This window comes from Ornithorhynchus anatinus, chromosome 4 (genome assembly GCF_004115215.2).
Source record: "Ornithorhynchus anatinus isolate Pmale09 chromosome 4, mOrnAna1.pri.v4, whole genome shotgun sequence".
NCBI lineage: Eukaryota > Metazoa > Chordata > Mammalia > Monotremata > Ornithorhynchidae > Ornithorhynchus > Ornithorhynchus anatinus.
Window position 1 is genome coordinate 88,528,085 of NC_041731.1, and position 16,643 is coordinate 88,544,727.

Here is a 16,643-nt window from a genome sequence, read left to right on the forward strand (position 1 = left end):
ACCAGTTAGCCATAAAGTGTGGCCTAAGTGGAAAGAGCTTGGGCTTGGGACTCCAAGGACCTGGGTTCTAATTCCAGCCCCACCACTTCCCTGTGTGTGACCTTCAGCAAGTCATTTAACTTCTTTATGCCTCAGTTTCCTCATCTCTAAACTAGGGATTAACTATCTGTTCTCCCTCCTACTTACGTAGTGATTCCTGTGTAGAACATAGACTGTATCTGATTTGCAAATACTGTGTTTACCCCAGTGCTTGGCATGGAGTAAACACTTAATAAATATCACAATTATCATTATTATTTGTAACCACAGTTTTTCCTTTGTGTGTTGCTTGTTCTGTGGCACACACTTATCTGGGTCTTAGATATAATGGTGTTGGACAACTTCCAGGCTTCCAATAAATCATTTGTGTTTCAGTTCTCCTGCTCAGGTTCTTCCTAATTAAGGTTTGTGTCTTTTCAGAGTTTCCCTTTCTAAAATGAAATATCCCCATGTTCATTTTAATTGGGCTTCCCTTCTCTGGATCAAGCATGTTAAAATTTTATGAGGTTGGGATCACAAATGCGTAGTGACTTTCCCACATATGCTTACTGCGCCAGAAAATTCCTGTATGTGACCTTGCCATGCTGTCTTGAGAACTAGCTGTTCTATACAGTCATTCATTCTTTTCCAAAAGTTCACCTCTCCCTCGCTTCCTGATGAGTTATTCAGACAATCTATGGGGGGATAATTGGTTTCAAATACCTCACTGCTACTAACTGCCCTAGTTTTACAACTTCCCCATTGTCATCTAAGACTTCCAGATCACTCCTCATTCTATTATAGAGTACTCCTACAGTTATCTTTTTAATTTGGGAACTTCTATCCAAAGGAATTCCCCAGTATTTCTCTTACCTGTTCAGATGTTTGAGGATATTACCATTTGACTTGTGTCTACCCCGCAATGCCACACTGTCTGTTCACCCATCCCAGTTTTTCCTCTAGGGTCTGGCAGGTAGTTTCCCATTGGTTTTCCTCCCTCCACTGAGTCTCAGAGATGCCAATTATGTTAAGGTTTTCACTAGCCATCAAACATTCCCATTAGCCCATTTTAGTTTTTAGGCTTCTAGCACTTATGTAGAAACATTTCTTTATTTGGACTTTGTGGTTTCACCAACAGCTCCATCTACCAGCTTTCCCATTTGATGAGCAGTTGAATCTGCCCTCATCCCTTTCTCCAGCACATCTCTGACTGCAAATTATGACTCCCAGAGACTGGATCAATCCAGATTTCATGCCTTTCTGCCTAGACCTGAAGTTTTTAGCTTAAAAACGACTGTACCAGCTTTTATATTTTTAATGCTCACATTCTGGGGCCATTTTGGTTCAGGTGAAGCATGTTACTCATGCCCCAGAAGATCCCTCTGTTTCAAAAGGTTTAACCCCCTCCTCATCTACTTACTGAGGTCCACAGCCCTGGGTGGTCTAGAGCGACTTCCCACCTGAGCACATGCCCAGGGACAAGGTGGCCGGTGCCAGGCAGAGCAGCCCACTGTCAGCCAGAGCCCCAGCAGCCCAAGGAGGAGCCTCCCATATTCTGCCCCTGATCCAAGTCGCTGCCTCTCTGCTCCTGCTGCCCCTCTGCTCTCTCATCCCAGGATGCCTCCTGGGGTGCTGCCTGGCCTGGGGCAGTGGATGGCTGAAATTCTGGGCACTGGAGTCAAGGGTTCAAAGCCCCAACTCCACTCCTAGCTATTCACTTCCTTCAGGAAGCATGTCTGTGTCCTTGCTAATTTTCTTGGTAGAGGAAGGTTTATTAAGCAGTCAGGGAATAAAAAGGGGAAAAGAGGGAGGTAGGGGACTAGGTAGCATAGGAAGTGAAGTCCCCAATCTACCACTATAGTATCTACTTCCTCGTAATTTACCTATGGGGCTGAGGCCAGGACTCTGCTGTTAATAATGATGCTGGGGAGGAAGGGGAGGATAGTGAGGGGAGAAGGGTACAGGAGGTGGCTTAGGAGTGCTTTGCTCTTCCTCTGCCTTTCCCAGACTCTCTCCCTACCATTGCTGGATATGAGGTAATAAATTTCTCCCACCCTCTCCTTAACCTTGGACCCACCACTCTGACCCAAAATGCAAGGTCCACAGATTCAGGGCAGGCAGGGTGAAGGTTGGGTGGGTGGGGGGGGTGTATGTTGGTGTAGACATGTCTCTGGAGTGCATGTCACATGGGAGGATGAGGAGGACTCCCCTCTGATCCTCTCCATGCTCTTTCTCCACCTCTACAAGCTCCTCTGTTTTGTGGGGGATCAAGTCCAGGAATGGAGCAGGGAGTGGGGAATGGGTGTTGGGGAGAGGAAAGCACATCAGGAAACACTGCCTGGTCATGGTGGGGACAGGGTGGTACCCAAGCCTTTCGCTTTTCCCTCCTCACCTCTGATAAGGATGATTAAACTGTTGGAGAGTTATGGCCTCTATGTTTATGTGTTTTTATCATTATGTGTTCGTGTTTCTCATTTCCCACATTAAGCTTTAAGTTTCTTGAGCCCATGCTTTTTATCTCCTTTTGCTCTCCCCCAGCCCCCAGCCCTGTGCTCTGCATATGTAAGTGCTCAATAAGAAGTGACTGTCAGTTCCATGAGAAATGTCAAATGAAATGAAAATCCAAGCACTACCACTTTCAAAAACGTTTTTCAAGCCTCTGAATGCTAGATTTAGTGGGTTTACTGACTGAAGTATGAAGGATTCACCAAACTAAAAGATTAGCGTGACTGCAAGATAAATACAGCAAGAAAGACAGTACAGTCTGATAAAAAAATCAGATCTACCACAAACTGTGAGACATTTGGAAGTCTCATCCCTCTGCGCCTCAGTTTCCCAATAGGTAAAATTGAGATGATAATCCTTACCCAAATCATAAGATAAAGTGAGATCACAGATACATTCTTATAGAAAAGGGTAGTATATATTAAACCAAAACAAATGTCAGGCACCCATCTTAACTCTAGAAATAGTACCTTTATGAAAGTTTTTCTTATAAATGTTTGTACCCTTCCTTCTATTTGTGGGAAATTTAAAGTCCTCATTTGTAAAATGGGGATTAACTGTGAGCCTCACGTGGGACAACCTGATTACCCTGTATCTACCCCAGCACTTAGAACAGTGCTCTGCACATAGTAAGCGCTTAACAAATACCAATATTATTAAATACCAACATTATTATTTCTTGTGGAGGAGGGAGCAGTGAATTGGACGCCATCATCCTGGCATGATCCTGAGCTAAGGGGGAGATCCCTTAATACAATTTTCTGTCACTGATATTAACAATTTTAAATGTGGTATATGTTAGGCACTTTCTATCTACCAATATTGTGCTGAGAGCTGGGGTAGAAAAAATACAATCAGATCAGATATACATGAGGTTCACAGTCTAAAGGGGAGGGCAAGTAGGCACTTAATCCTCATGTTTAGATGAGGAAACTGAGGCCTTGAGAAGTTAAGTAACTTGCCCAAGGTTCCATAGCATCATATAGTGGAGGCCGAATTAAAATCCAAGTCTCTTAACTCCCCATCCTGTGTTCTTTCCATTTTTCGTTGATTCCTTTAAGGATTTTTCCCTGGGAATCACAACCCCACCCTCCATCCTTCGGAAACTGCTCTACCAAGTAGAAAGTGCTTCCCACCCTGGCCACTGCCTAGGACCACTGGAGCTAATGACTCCTAAGGACCGCTCACCCCATTAGGGATCCAACCCTAATTAAGTGCTTAGTATAGCGCTCTGCACACAGTAAGCGCTCAATAATATGATTGAATGAATGAATCAGAAAGGGAATCATGTCTACAATGTCGACTAGCAACCAAAATATGGAAATTCAAAGTCATAGTTGTTCAGAATCTTAAGAGACCCTAGGAGGTACGCGATGATACCTATCACACTGATCACATGAAAAATCTGAGGCTACAAGGACAGGTGAGAGGAGAAATGAAAATAAAGTCTTACAGTTCCCCTGTTTGTCACAGCCCCAGTGGTTCCTTCATCTTGCTTCTTGCTGTGTGTGTTAAAACATTTAATGATGGAACCAGGAAATCATCTTTAGGTGTTACTTCGGGGGCTGCTGAATGGCTGCGTAACATTAGCGAGCAATTGCAGCTTTCAAAAGAGAGATGATAATTGCAGCTTTTAACGTATTAGACTCCCTCTAAACTCCCCCAGTTGCTCAGAGCTTTTGCGTAGTTCTGAGGGCTTCTGGTGGGCATGAGTCACTACTCAGTTTTCATCTTCCAAGAGGTTAAAACCACAGTTCTGATCCCGAATGCTTCAGCTGTCCTACAGCTAATTCTTTTGAAAGAATCGGATCCACGACCTACTTTACTTTGACAATAAGCCAACTTCATTAAACAATTTATATTACAGGAACTGGAGAGAGAGTCGGAAACCAGAAACCCCCCTCCATCCTACTTTATTTCATGTAAAGGCAAATTCTTGATCCCTGTGTTTCCTTAAAGTTAGCAAACCTTTCCCATTCTAAGACGTGTTTTGGCTATAACTTCTGCTTTCCCTTCACCATCTAGATAAAACAGGGTGGAAATTTTAGGGGATGTTCTTCCCACAAGGCCTGTTCTGGTATAACATATTACCCAAGTTGGCTCAAGCAGATTGGCTCAACAGATTTGGTGTAGACTCAGTGGACAGGAACCATGTCTACCAAAACTGTTGTAGTGTACTTTCCCAAGTGCTTAGGACAGTGCTCTGCATACACTAAGTGCTTAAAATATATTACTGATTGATTGATTGAAAAATGGTTCTGGGCAAGACAGAAAGCACTAGTTGAGGCATATTCTGCTACGTTTCCCAGACTAAGTCACACTGCACTGTACCCTGCAGTACTTTATGTGGTTTTTTAATGGTATTTGCTAAAGCACTTACTGTGTGCCAGGCACTGTACTAAACACTGGGGTAAATACAGGAAGATCAGGTTGAAAACAGGCCCTGTCCCACAATGGGACTCACACTCTAAATCCCCATTTTACAGATGAGGAAACTGAGGCCCAGAGAAGTGAAGTGACTTGCCCAAGGACAAACAGAAGACAAGTAGTGGAGTCGGAACTAGAACCCAAGTTCTTCTGACTCCCAGGCCCATGCACTATCCACTAGGCCATGCTGCTTCTCGCACACTGCCCTGCTACTTGCCTGCTGGATGACCTTAGAAGTTGGTGACTAGCCCAAGTGGCAGGACAGTGTGGGAGAAGCAGCATGCCTTAATGGATAGAGCACGGGCCTGGGAATCAAAAGAACCTGGGTTCTAATCTCGGTTCTGCCACCTGCCTATGACCTTGGGTAAGTCACTTTACTTCTCTGTGTTTCAGTTACTTCATTTGTAAAATGGGCATTAAATAATTGTTCTCCCTCTCCCTTACACTGTGAGACCCATGAGGGGTAAGGACTATGTCCCACTTGATTATATTGTATCTGCTCCAGCACTTAGTACTGGCTCGGCATACAGTAAGCACCTATTAAATGCTACGACTATTATTAATGATAATCATGGCATTAAGTGCTCCCTATATGCTGGAGTAGATAACGAGACCAGACATAGTCTCTGTTCTACATGGGGCTCACAGTCTACTTTAACCCCTATTTTACTTATGAGGAACCAAGGCCCAGAAAGATTAAGCTCCACTTTCTTCTCCCATTCCCTTCTGCATCGCCCTGATTTGCTCCGTTTGTTCATTTCCCCTCCCAGCCCCACAACACTTATGTGTAATTTATTTATTTATATTAATTTCTGTCTCCCTACCTCTAGACTGAAAGATCATTGTGGGCAAGGAATGTGCTCGTTTACTGTTGTATTGTAGTTGCCTAAGCACTTAATGTAGTGCTCTGCACACAGTAAATGTGACTGAATGAATTCAGTCAAACAATTTTCTTCAGTCAAACAATTTTCTTCTATAATACGAGGCTCTTTTAAAGTGCACAACTGTTGCATTTTAGCAAAAATGGCTTTTCTTCCCTCCTAAGCAGTTGCTCTGCTGGGCAGTTCTAAAATGATTTCTTCTACAATGAGAAGGTAAATTGAGAGGAATGAAGTAAGGACAAGGAGAGAGGAAATAACCACAGCTAACCAAACAGACTCAAATTTTCAATTCAGTTATTTGAAACTCCCACCTTCCATGGAGAGAAGTAAAAAAAGTAAGAGAGAAATCTGGCCACAGAAATACATCAAGAAGAACACAGACGTCCTCCAGATCTTTTAAGGCTGTTCTATTAGGCCTCGCCATTACTGGCAAAGCAAAGGGGAAGAGTTAAGGCAAGATTCAGGGGAAAGACTATTTTATATTATTTTGAAAGATTTTTCTGTCCTGATCTCATTCTCACCATAAATAATTGAGTGAAATAGCTAGAGGTTTATAAGAAATTCAAGTGAGACACCACTTCAATGTTGACTTTTTTTTTTCCAATGCCCTTTGAGCCCCCTATTTTCTGGGTCTTTGAAATTCCCTAAAGAAGATGGTAAACATATTCCACGAACAATAACAGCAATGTGTCAATGTGTATCTGAGTATTTTTGCTAGGAAGTTACTGAGGGAATTTTAGGTATTCACAGAACATGCTGTTTAAATACAAATCCACCAGTTTTGACATTTTAACATTTCAATGTCTTGTGTCTCTCTATCACGTGTCCACGAGTTCAAGCTGTTCTCCCACCCCAGTTGAACACACAGCTCTATGAGGAAAGGGAGGGCCACTACTTATCATATATCCATTTTACAGATGGATAAATTGAGTCACACAACTGGGGATGTCACCCAAGGACAGAGTGGCAGATAAGGAACCAAAAACCTGGTGTGTACCGACTCCACACTCAGTACTCGATCCATAGTCCTGAATTTCCTGAATTCTTTTCTGGCAGGTCCTACTTCAGTTTCCCCTTCTCTAAAATGAGGACACTGACCTAACTTTTGTACATCGAGGGAGGGCAATGGGTTCACATAAAACAAAATCAGTTTAAGTTCAACCATACTATTGTACATCTCCCTGAACCTCTAGCCCTGCCTCCCTTCTCGACTACCTAAACCATTCAGGTAACCCAGAGAGGATCAATCCTACATTTTTCAGTACTAGAAAGTTTGCTCTAAATCAAATGTGGTTGAAAACTTGAGGAAGTTGGGGGGAAAATGAGCAATTTCTTTTGTATGAGGAGAAACAGTATGGCCTAGTGGAAAGAGCATGGGAATGAGCAAGAGTCAGAGGACCTGAATTCTAATCCTGGCTCTGCCAATTGCTTGCTACGTGACCTGCGACAAGTCAAGTGACTTCTCTGAGCCTCAGTTTCCTCAACAGTAAAACAGGGATTCAATACCTGTTCTCCCTCCTACCTAGACTGTGAGCCCCTTGTGGGAGAGGGACTGTCTGACCTAATTGACCTTTACCTCCTCCAGCACTTAGAACACTTTTTGACACTTTGTAAAGTGCTTAAAAAATACCATAAAAAATATTCAGTCAACCCAGTTCAGGTACTGCGGCTACCTTATGCACAACTATACTAAGCAAGGCACAGAGCCTGTGTTCCCAGTACAAGAGAAATCCAGTCATCCTCATCAGCTGCTAGGGGGCATCCTCCACTTTGAACCATTTGGAAATATAACATGAAAGACACAACACAGAAGCGGTGCTAGTGAAAAGCACGGTGCTGGCTACCTTTCTAAGAGGGATGGCTGGAAAGACTGATACATGAGGAAAACACAGATTTGAAAGGTTCTTTACTACCAGAGGGGCGAGGAAGAACTTATGCGTGGCAATCGCCAGAAGGGATCAAGATGTTTCTTTGGGATGGCTAGGTTTCCTTCCCGATGGCTTTGGTTGGGGACACAAATCACAAACAGGAGTCCCAGGGGTCTGCAAACTTACGGGGATCGAGCGGCTCAGGTATCTTGCCGAAGAAGTAGAAAGCCCGGGATAGGAGGTTTGGGAGGTGTTGTGCTCATCTGTCTTGGTTCTGTTGTGAGGGCCGACAAGGCTGTTGAGGTTGGCGCCGCTATTGCCGCTTCGGTTGTACTGGTTGTTGTTCAGTTCATGGTAATTTCTGGCAGTCGGCTGCGAGCTGCCAGTCAAATGACTGGAGATATGATTTACTGGGTAAACTGTCCTACAGGGTGCTGAGGTCTTTTTGCTCTCTGAGTCATCGGAAGCAGCATGCAGGTTCCCTAGAGAACTGGCTAGTCGGGAGTGTATGGAAAAGCTGAATGGGAAACACATGTGGGGAAAAAAAAAACACACACACACACATGCACATACAATGTAGATCCATATCATGATTTCACAAATTTAAGACATCTATCAAGGCCATTGGGGGAGGGTGATGAGGACAATTCTGAAAAATGTAAATGATGAGAACACAGCTTTAACCCTTCCTGGCAAAAGTTTTCTATATAACCATATAAACAAATGTCCATTATATTTTAATCACTACTATTGGAATCGTGGGCTGACTATAAAGTTCTCAACCAGGAGCTTGAGACGAAACAGCCAGATCCCTTGGTGTCCTAGAACTAGATGGGAATTTTCCTCTCTGGGTCATCTGTAATCATTGTGAAACTCAAATAAGAGGTTTAATATAAAAAATAAATGGCCACTTTAGCTTCCAGTAACCAAATGTATTTGCCACATAGGTAGAAATCAAAAGTGCAACTTAAGAGCACCAAATCAAGTAATGTTCAGTTTAAACCTTGTTTCAGTGTTAAAAGAGTGGGAAAAGGGGAGTTATTTGGAAAATAGATCCTCAGCACATATGCTCCTTGCTGTTCCTTGTTTTTGCCCCCCACATCCTGCTACCACAGTTAATGCTGAAGTAAGGGCTACATGCTCTAAGGCCCCCACCCATTCCCCACTAAGGTGTCCTAACTCCTAAATCCATTCCACCGCTGTCAGACCAAACGTCAGTGTGCATGTTAGAGGACAACACTGAGCACTAGAGGTGAAGAGAGAGGATATATCCAGCGTCTAAACAGGCATCACCCACTTGCAGGGCAAGAGAACATACCTCTTTGTATTAGCATTGGAGGTGGCAGGACATCTGCTTATTCTCTTGGCAGAGGCTGAGGGGGCCACTACCACTTTGGAGGACTTCAAAGTAGACACAGTCCCTGGTGACGAACTGGAAGTGCTTGATCTTTGGGGAAAGGGAAAAAAAGCACCACATTCAACATTAAACCTTCAGAAATACTATATTATTTTGGACAGACATATTTGAGAAGCAAAATGAATTCTACTGGTGGCCTCTAAGCCCAGTTAAAATCAATCTAATAAGCCGGTAGTTGCATTACTGCCTCAGCGGCATCAACTGAGAGACAGCTCATGGGGAAAATGAGCTCCATCTGTGGTCACAGAACTATCTCTGAGACCACAACAGCCTCATCTACCACTATCAGCTCAGCCACCATGGGGTGTGAAACTCAGAGTGTCTTAGAAAGGGAAGCAGTGTTGTCAGACGGTTAGAACACAAGACTAGGAGTCAGAAAGTCCTAGGTTCTAATCCCAGCTCTGCCACTTGTCTGTTTCATTGTCTGTGTGCCATTTATTTGTGTGTGATTGTGGGCAAATCATTTCACTTCTCTGTGCTTTAGTTGGGCTCATAGTCTTAATCCTCATTTTACAGATGAGGCAGTACTTGACACATAGTAAGTTCTTAACAAATACCATCATTATTATTATTGTTATTAAAGGGTTGAGAAGCCATTTAAAATACGCTTTAAACAACTTCTTTCCAGGGGTCTAGATATCCAGCTTCCAGAGCAGGGAAGGGGAAAGCTAAGGCTAGAGAAAAGACCTGAGGTAGGACACCCTAGGCCTCAGTTCAATATGTTATAAGTAGGATGGGATGTGGGAGGCAGAGAAACTGATGGATTTTCATTCCAGCTCAGCTGCTAGTTTGCTGTACCATCTCAGACATTGAATCTCATTTAATCTCTCTGGGTCACCGTTTCTCATCTGTGACACCTAACTCACAAGGGATGTTATCAGGATACAACAGGGTGGCTCAGTGGAAAGAACCTGGGCTTGGGAGTCATAGGTCATGGGTTCAAATCCCGGCTCTGCCACTTGGCAGCTGTGTGACTTTGGGCAAGTCACTTCACTTCTCTGTGCCTCAGCTACCTCATCTGTAAAATGGGGATGAAGACTGTGAGCCTCACGTGGGTCAACCTGATTACCCTGTATCTACCCAGCGCTTAGAACAGTGCTCTGCACATAGTAAGCGCCTAACAAATACCAACACTGTTGTTATTATTGTGAAAGCACTTTAGTCAGGGTATAATTAATAAAATCTTTTGATTCGGTTTCCCTTACTGAGGCAAAATTAAGGGTAGAGTCCTCTCTGTACCCACTTACCACGATGTTACAAAAACAAATCATTTCACATATTTAAAAAACACTGAGTTCTTCAAAGAAATACACTATGGGGTGGGGACGGGGATGACACTGGAAAAAATGCAATGTTCTCCACCCTTGGAAGCTGGTTTGGTTCTGGCCCAGTTCAAACTGCTGCAAGACTGAACCAGGTAGACCCTCCCCTTTGTCCCCACCAAAGGATACAGTGTGGCCCTTCTCCCGGTGACTCTGGCCTCAGGGAGAGTTCCATAGGACCCACGGATCTAGGCACTTTCCGAGATGGGTGCAGGGGACTGGTGCCCCTTGCCAGCCCTCAAGCAGACCAGAATGCCTAGAACAGTCCTGGAACCACCTTAGCTACTCAGGGATGACACAGGACCACACATTCCTCAGCTAGACCAATGGACCTCAAACTGGCCTCTGGGACTGGATGATCTAATGGGTAAAACATGGGCCTGGGAATCAAGGGCCTGGGTTCTAATGCCAACCCTGCCACTTGTCTGCTATGTGGCCTTAGGCAAGTCGCTTCACTTCTCTGTGCCTCAACTGTAAAAATGGAGATTGAGACTGGGACCCAAATGGACACACACTGTGTTGAACCTGATTAGCTTGTATCTACCCCAGTGCTTAGAACAGTGCCTGGAACATATTAAGTGCTTAATAAATACCACAAAAAAAGATTCTCAACTCCCAAATTCAAGGACTCTTCATTGTGGTAATATTGAGTAGAAGCCTTGGAAGGGCAAAAGGGGGAAATATGACTATCACAAAGGAAAAGGAAGATAATCTGGCTCACCCCCTCCTACTCTAGAGTCAGAAGAGCCCACTGGGTAATGATGGAGCAGAAATTGCCAGCAGCTGATTGAGGCAGAGGACAAAGCCATCCATCCATAGTTCCCCTGAAGCTCATAGAGGGGAGGGACATAAAATGTGACCAAGTATGGGGTTGTTGTTTTTTTCAAGATGAAGGGCTATTAAAATGATCATGGTGGGTTAGATGAGGCTCGCATGGCTACAGTTCGGTCCTCCTGCCCTAGAGAAGTCACATATTAACAATCTAGTCAAAGGCAAATTAGCACTGAAAAGCAGTGTTTAGCTGCAGCACAGAATGGAACTCCAAACTTTCCAATAGAGCTCTGTCAATGCCTTGAGTGTAGGCCTTTTTATGATTAAAAAGAAACAATACATTGACAGAGTTTTTAATTGCAATTTTTATAAAAATGAAGGGTTAAAAGAGCAGATGAGCCCTGCAAGCTCAATTGCGAATGTCTGTTACATTGTTATTTTCTACCCTCCAAAGCACTAGTATGGTGTTCTACCCATAATAAGCGCTCAATAAATATGATCAATTGACTAGATTTGCACTAGAGTTTAAAAATATTACTCTATTGGTTATGATTTCAACAAGTTAAAGAGCCTGAACTTTCCCAGAGAGTCTGTGTTAGCAGGTTATTCACAAGCATCAGGATCAGTACCTGAAAGGCTGTGATATTGTTATGGTGTGCATTTTCATATCCTCCAGCCTACAGAAATCAAAAGCAGATGTTCACACAGCACTCAAGAAGACTAAGGTCTGGGTTCACTTGCTTAGAAAAACATTTGCACAGACATAGATAACTACTAGATTTAAAGGGAAGAAACAGGACCCCAAACAATTTCCCAACTAGCAAGAGTACTGATGAATAGGGATAAATGGAGGGATTACACTTTGTGCCTTTACCTGGAATGTTTACACTCTTTAAAATTCAGGTATCAGACCAAGAAACAGCACACATTTTCTTGGCTAATAGTATTTTACCATGACAGCTTCACACTAATAATAATAATAATGATAATAATAGTAATAATAGTAATATCTGTTAAGCACTTACTATGTGCCAAGCACTACTAAGCACTAGGATAATAGAAAATAATAATAGAAAATAATTAAGTCAGACAGTCCCTTAGACTCTGAGTCCTGTATGGGACAGGGCTGTGTCCAATCTGTATACATTGTACCTCAGAATTTAGTACAGTGCTTGGCACATACCTTAACAAATACCACACTAATAATAAAAGTTATTATTTTTACATGGGCCTCACAGTCTAAATGGGGAAAGAATAGGTATTTAATCCCCATTTTACAGAAAAAGAAACTGAGGTACAGAAAAGTTAAGTGTTTTGCCCAAGATCAAAGAGCAGGTAAGAGGCAGAGCCAGGAATAGAACACAGGTTCTGATTCCCAGAGCCATGCTCTTTCAACTAGACCACACTGCCTTTGGGGATGAAGCACTTTCTTCCCTAATGTAGACTTCTTCTAATCAGAAGCCAAGTGGACTCAGCTAAAAAAAAAACAACCTGTGGCTCAGGCATTTGTTGTAAATGAAGTTTTATTTTATCAAGTTGTTGCAAAGGAATCGTTCCCAGGAGATAAGAATGATTTTAAGAAACTCAAAAAATAAGCACGCCATAAGCTCTATTAAACACCATTCTTGAGATGGTATTACTAAACACAGACAAAATTAACTTTCTGGGTTGAGCTTTTTAAACACAAATCTTGCATTTCATTTTACTTCCTATTTTATTTTAAAAAAGTGTCCTCCTTGTAAACAATTTAGGTAAATAAATGGAGAGGGTGAATGTCATTGTTAAAGGGAATTTTAATAGTCATTCAGAAGAAGGGAACACACTGCAAAAAATGATGAATGGAAAGTGAGTTAGGACCTATGGGATATCTTGTTCTGAAGGACTGCTTTCAATACCCATTAAATACTGGGTTTCCAAATTACATTTTTATTATCTTGTTTTAGGGTCCTACCAGATTCATTCATTCAATAGTATTTATTGAGTACTTACTATGTGCAGAGCAATGTTATGGGACATACCTTTACTTCTAAACACCAGAAAATAAAAAAGAACAAAAATACTGTGGGTTGGGGAAGAGGGAGACTTTGGTGCTCAGTTATTAGAGCAGCAATGGTTAGCCAACTTCAATGACCCCAGCAAGAGCTGTTTAATCCGTGGCCAGGATGAAGGTAGAAATCAAACTGAAATTGGTGCCATCTGTGGGAGAGGATTACAACTCTAGGAATGCCAACAGCTTTTTGGGGTTTGGCTTCTCCCTCCCTCCCCCACCTAATTTTTATGGGTATGGGTTTTTTTCTATAATAAAAATGGCCATAATTATGAAGTCCTCAGTCTAGGGGCAAATAAAAATAAAGCAAAAAATCCATCAGCAATAACAAAGCACTAAATGAGAACTGAATACACTCAGCTCTCAATGATCTCAATGTGGAGTACTTGCTCTGTAATTTATCTCAGCCTGGTTGCTTCTTCCCAGCTTTCTCAATCAATCAATCACGCAATGGTATTCACTTAACACTATTGTGTACAAAGCACTATTCTATAAGCACTTGGGAAAATACCATACAATAGTCAATAGACACAATCCCTACTCACAAGGAATTACAATCTAGAGAGGTAGACAGACACTAAAATAAATTACTGATGAGGGATATGGCAGAGTGTAAAGACATGCACACAAGAGCAGCATAGTCTAGTAGACAGAGCATGGTACTGGGAGTCAGAGGGACCTGGGTTCTAATCCCGGCTCCACCACCTACCTGCTGTGTGACCTCGGGCAAGTCACTTCACTTCTCTGTGCCTCAGTTCCCTCATCTGTCAAATGGGGATTAACACTGTGAGCCCTGTGTGGGACAGGGACTGTACCCAACCCAATTTGCTTGTATCCACCCCGGGCTTACTTTCACCCCAGCGCTTACTATAGTGCCTGGAACACAGTAAGCACTTAACAAATACCACAGTTACTATTACTGTGGAGCTGGGGGGAGTATCAAAATGCTTAAGGAGGGGGTTCATTGTCAGGTGCCCAGGTGACGCAGAGGGAAGGCATCTAGCCCTACTACCCACCACCTACACGAGTCCAGAATAATGGTACTGTCTACAAGCTCCAGTGACCCAGGGCCAAACTGTCAACCCTCAGCCAGATCCCAAAGCCACCTCCCCCTCTGCCCGGCTCTTCCATGTCCCTACAGCATTCTCTCCCCTCCAATGGCAAGGATGATTGAGAAATGACGGCAGTATTAGCGGAAGGAGACTGACTAGGATAGAAGAACAATCATACATTTTTAGATCCCTAAAGGGATCAAAGGGAATGCACACAGAATGGAAACCTAACAGGCTTACCTGAGCATACCAGTTGTAATAGAGCGGGGTTGTCTACGACTTTTTAGGGCGCGGAGTTTGTCTCCCTGTGTCACCCCATTCTTTGGTTCTAAATCCCTTTCCTCCTCAAAATCATTCTGGAAAATAAAAAGGAGAGACAATTTCAGAAAGACCAGAGTAATTTTTAATACCACTGTGAGAATGCATACTGACTAACGTATAACACATGCATATGTAGTAAAGAAACAAAAAGAGGTTGACCACCAACGTTCTTCGTAGTCAAAAAGTATTTTCAATACTTTGAACATACACCTTGAACATATGCTTTTTCCTAAGATTGACAGATTTCAATGCTGCAAATTCCATAAATTGACTATAAAAGTTAACATTGTCTTCTACCTAAATTACATTTCATGTTTCATTTATTCAGAATTGATGAAATGTAATTTTATCTTTTTCGTCCAACAGTAGGGAAAACCTTGCTGGAAGAACTCTAGCTCAGGCACAGCCCATGCCATGCCTGCACACAGCCTAGGCCACCTGCCAGTTATGCCAATTTCTGGAATTGCCTCTCCTCTCCACATCTATTGATTCTAGCATTGAGTGCTGTGTTCTGTACCGTAGGCTGCTTGGCCTCTTTCTTGTTCTGTCAAACCGATCTTGATGTTTTCTCTTGGGGAGCTCCCTGGAAATGAACTGCAGGCAGAATCCTTGAACCCTGGATGTGCACAATGCCCAAACCAAAGGTCGTCGTCCATTGATCGATCTTCCTGGTGGCTTGTAATGGCGGCGGCCAGCTTCCAGCCACAAGATTATGGTCAGAATTTTTTGCTCATAGAATATGTGACAGTGACATCTTATCTATCACATTGGCTCGCCATTATCTATAATTGTCAGTGCTGGGATCTCAGGGTTTCCACGTGGGTTTCTAGTTTTCTGTCAGCTTGAACCCAGTATGTGAGAAAACCAGCTGATTATTCACACATAAGAGGATGAGCTCCATCTGTGGTTGCTTTATCTTCACCTAGCTTACTTAAGATGTTGGGCCAGGCCTCAAAAATCAAAGCCAACTCTATTTCCTAAAACAGTTGCACCTTAGCCTTCCCTCTAACCAATAATCTCAATGCAAAAGATGTTTTCCCAATCTTTTTAAAACTCTGAATAAGAATGGACACATTGAGTATTCTGCAGCATACTAACTGGACAGTCAGTCTGTCAACAAATATTAATTGAGCCCTCAAAGGAGGCACAGCATTGAATTAGATGCATGGGGTTCAAGTTAAATAGCATTCACAGTGCCTAACCTAACACAGAGGTAGTCCTGTCTAGTGGAAAGAGCACAGGGCTGAGAGTAGGAAACCTTGGTTCTAATTCCAGCTCCACCACTTGCCCGTTCTGAGACCTTGGGAAGTGACTCTACTGTATCTCATTTTCCTCATCTGTAAAATGGGAATGAAATTCCCATCTTCTCTCCCTTTAGACTGTGAATCCCATGTGGGACAGGGACTGTGCCTGATCTGTCTGTACTGTACCGTATTTGCCCCCAATGCTTAGTACAATAATAATGTTGGTATTTGTTAAGCGCTTACTATGTGCCGAGCACTGTTCTAAGCACTGGGGTAGACACAGGGGAATCAGGTTGTCCCACGTGGGGCTCACAGTCTTAATCCCCATTTTACAGATGAGGTAACTGAGGCACCGAGAAGTTAAGTGACTTGCCCAAAGTCACCCAGCTGACTAGTGGCCGAGCCGGTATTTGAACCCATGGTCTCTGACTCCAAAGCCCGTGCTCTTTGCACTGAGCCACGCTGCTTCTCTAATAGTAGATAGTAGAGACAATCAACATTAGCATGGCACTCATTAATGCAGTTGATCTCTGGGAGGAGTTTGAAACAGTGTGGACTTGTGGACAGTGTAAACTTGTGGACAGAGCATGGGCCTGGGAGTCAGAAGTATCTGGGTTCTAATCCTGGCTCTACCACTTGTCTGCTGTGTGACCATGGGCAAGTCACTTCACTTCTCTGTGCCTCTCCTACATCTTCTGTAAAATGGGAATGAAGACTGTGCACCCCATGTGGGACATGGACCGTGCCCAACCTGATTACCTTATATCTAC

General features: G+C 43.1%; 1 protein-coding gene across 4 annotated transcripts in view; it reads right to left on the minus strand.

The window, feature by feature from the left end:
- The window catches only part of CDC14A (cell division cycle 14A), a 191,664-nt gene that overhangs the window by 19,361 nt on the left and 155,660 nt on the right, over positions 1-16,643 (minus strand). For 2 of the 4 annotated variants that reach the window (XM_029062852.2, XM_029062850.2), the window contains 4 exons: positions 14,549-14,664; positions 11,839-11,886; positions 9,018-9,146; positions 7,886-8,216 (listed from right to left, as the gene is read on the minus strand). In XM_029062852.2, the coding sequence (XP_028918685.1) occupies positions 7,886-8,216; positions 9,018-9,146; positions 11,839-11,886; positions 14,549-14,664 (624 nt within the window). The remainder of the gene's footprint in view (positions 1-7,885; positions 8,217-9,017; positions 9,147-11,838; positions 11,887-14,548; positions 14,665-16,643) is intronic. The other 2 variants (XM_029062853.2, XM_029062851.2) reach the window with 2 other exon arrangements.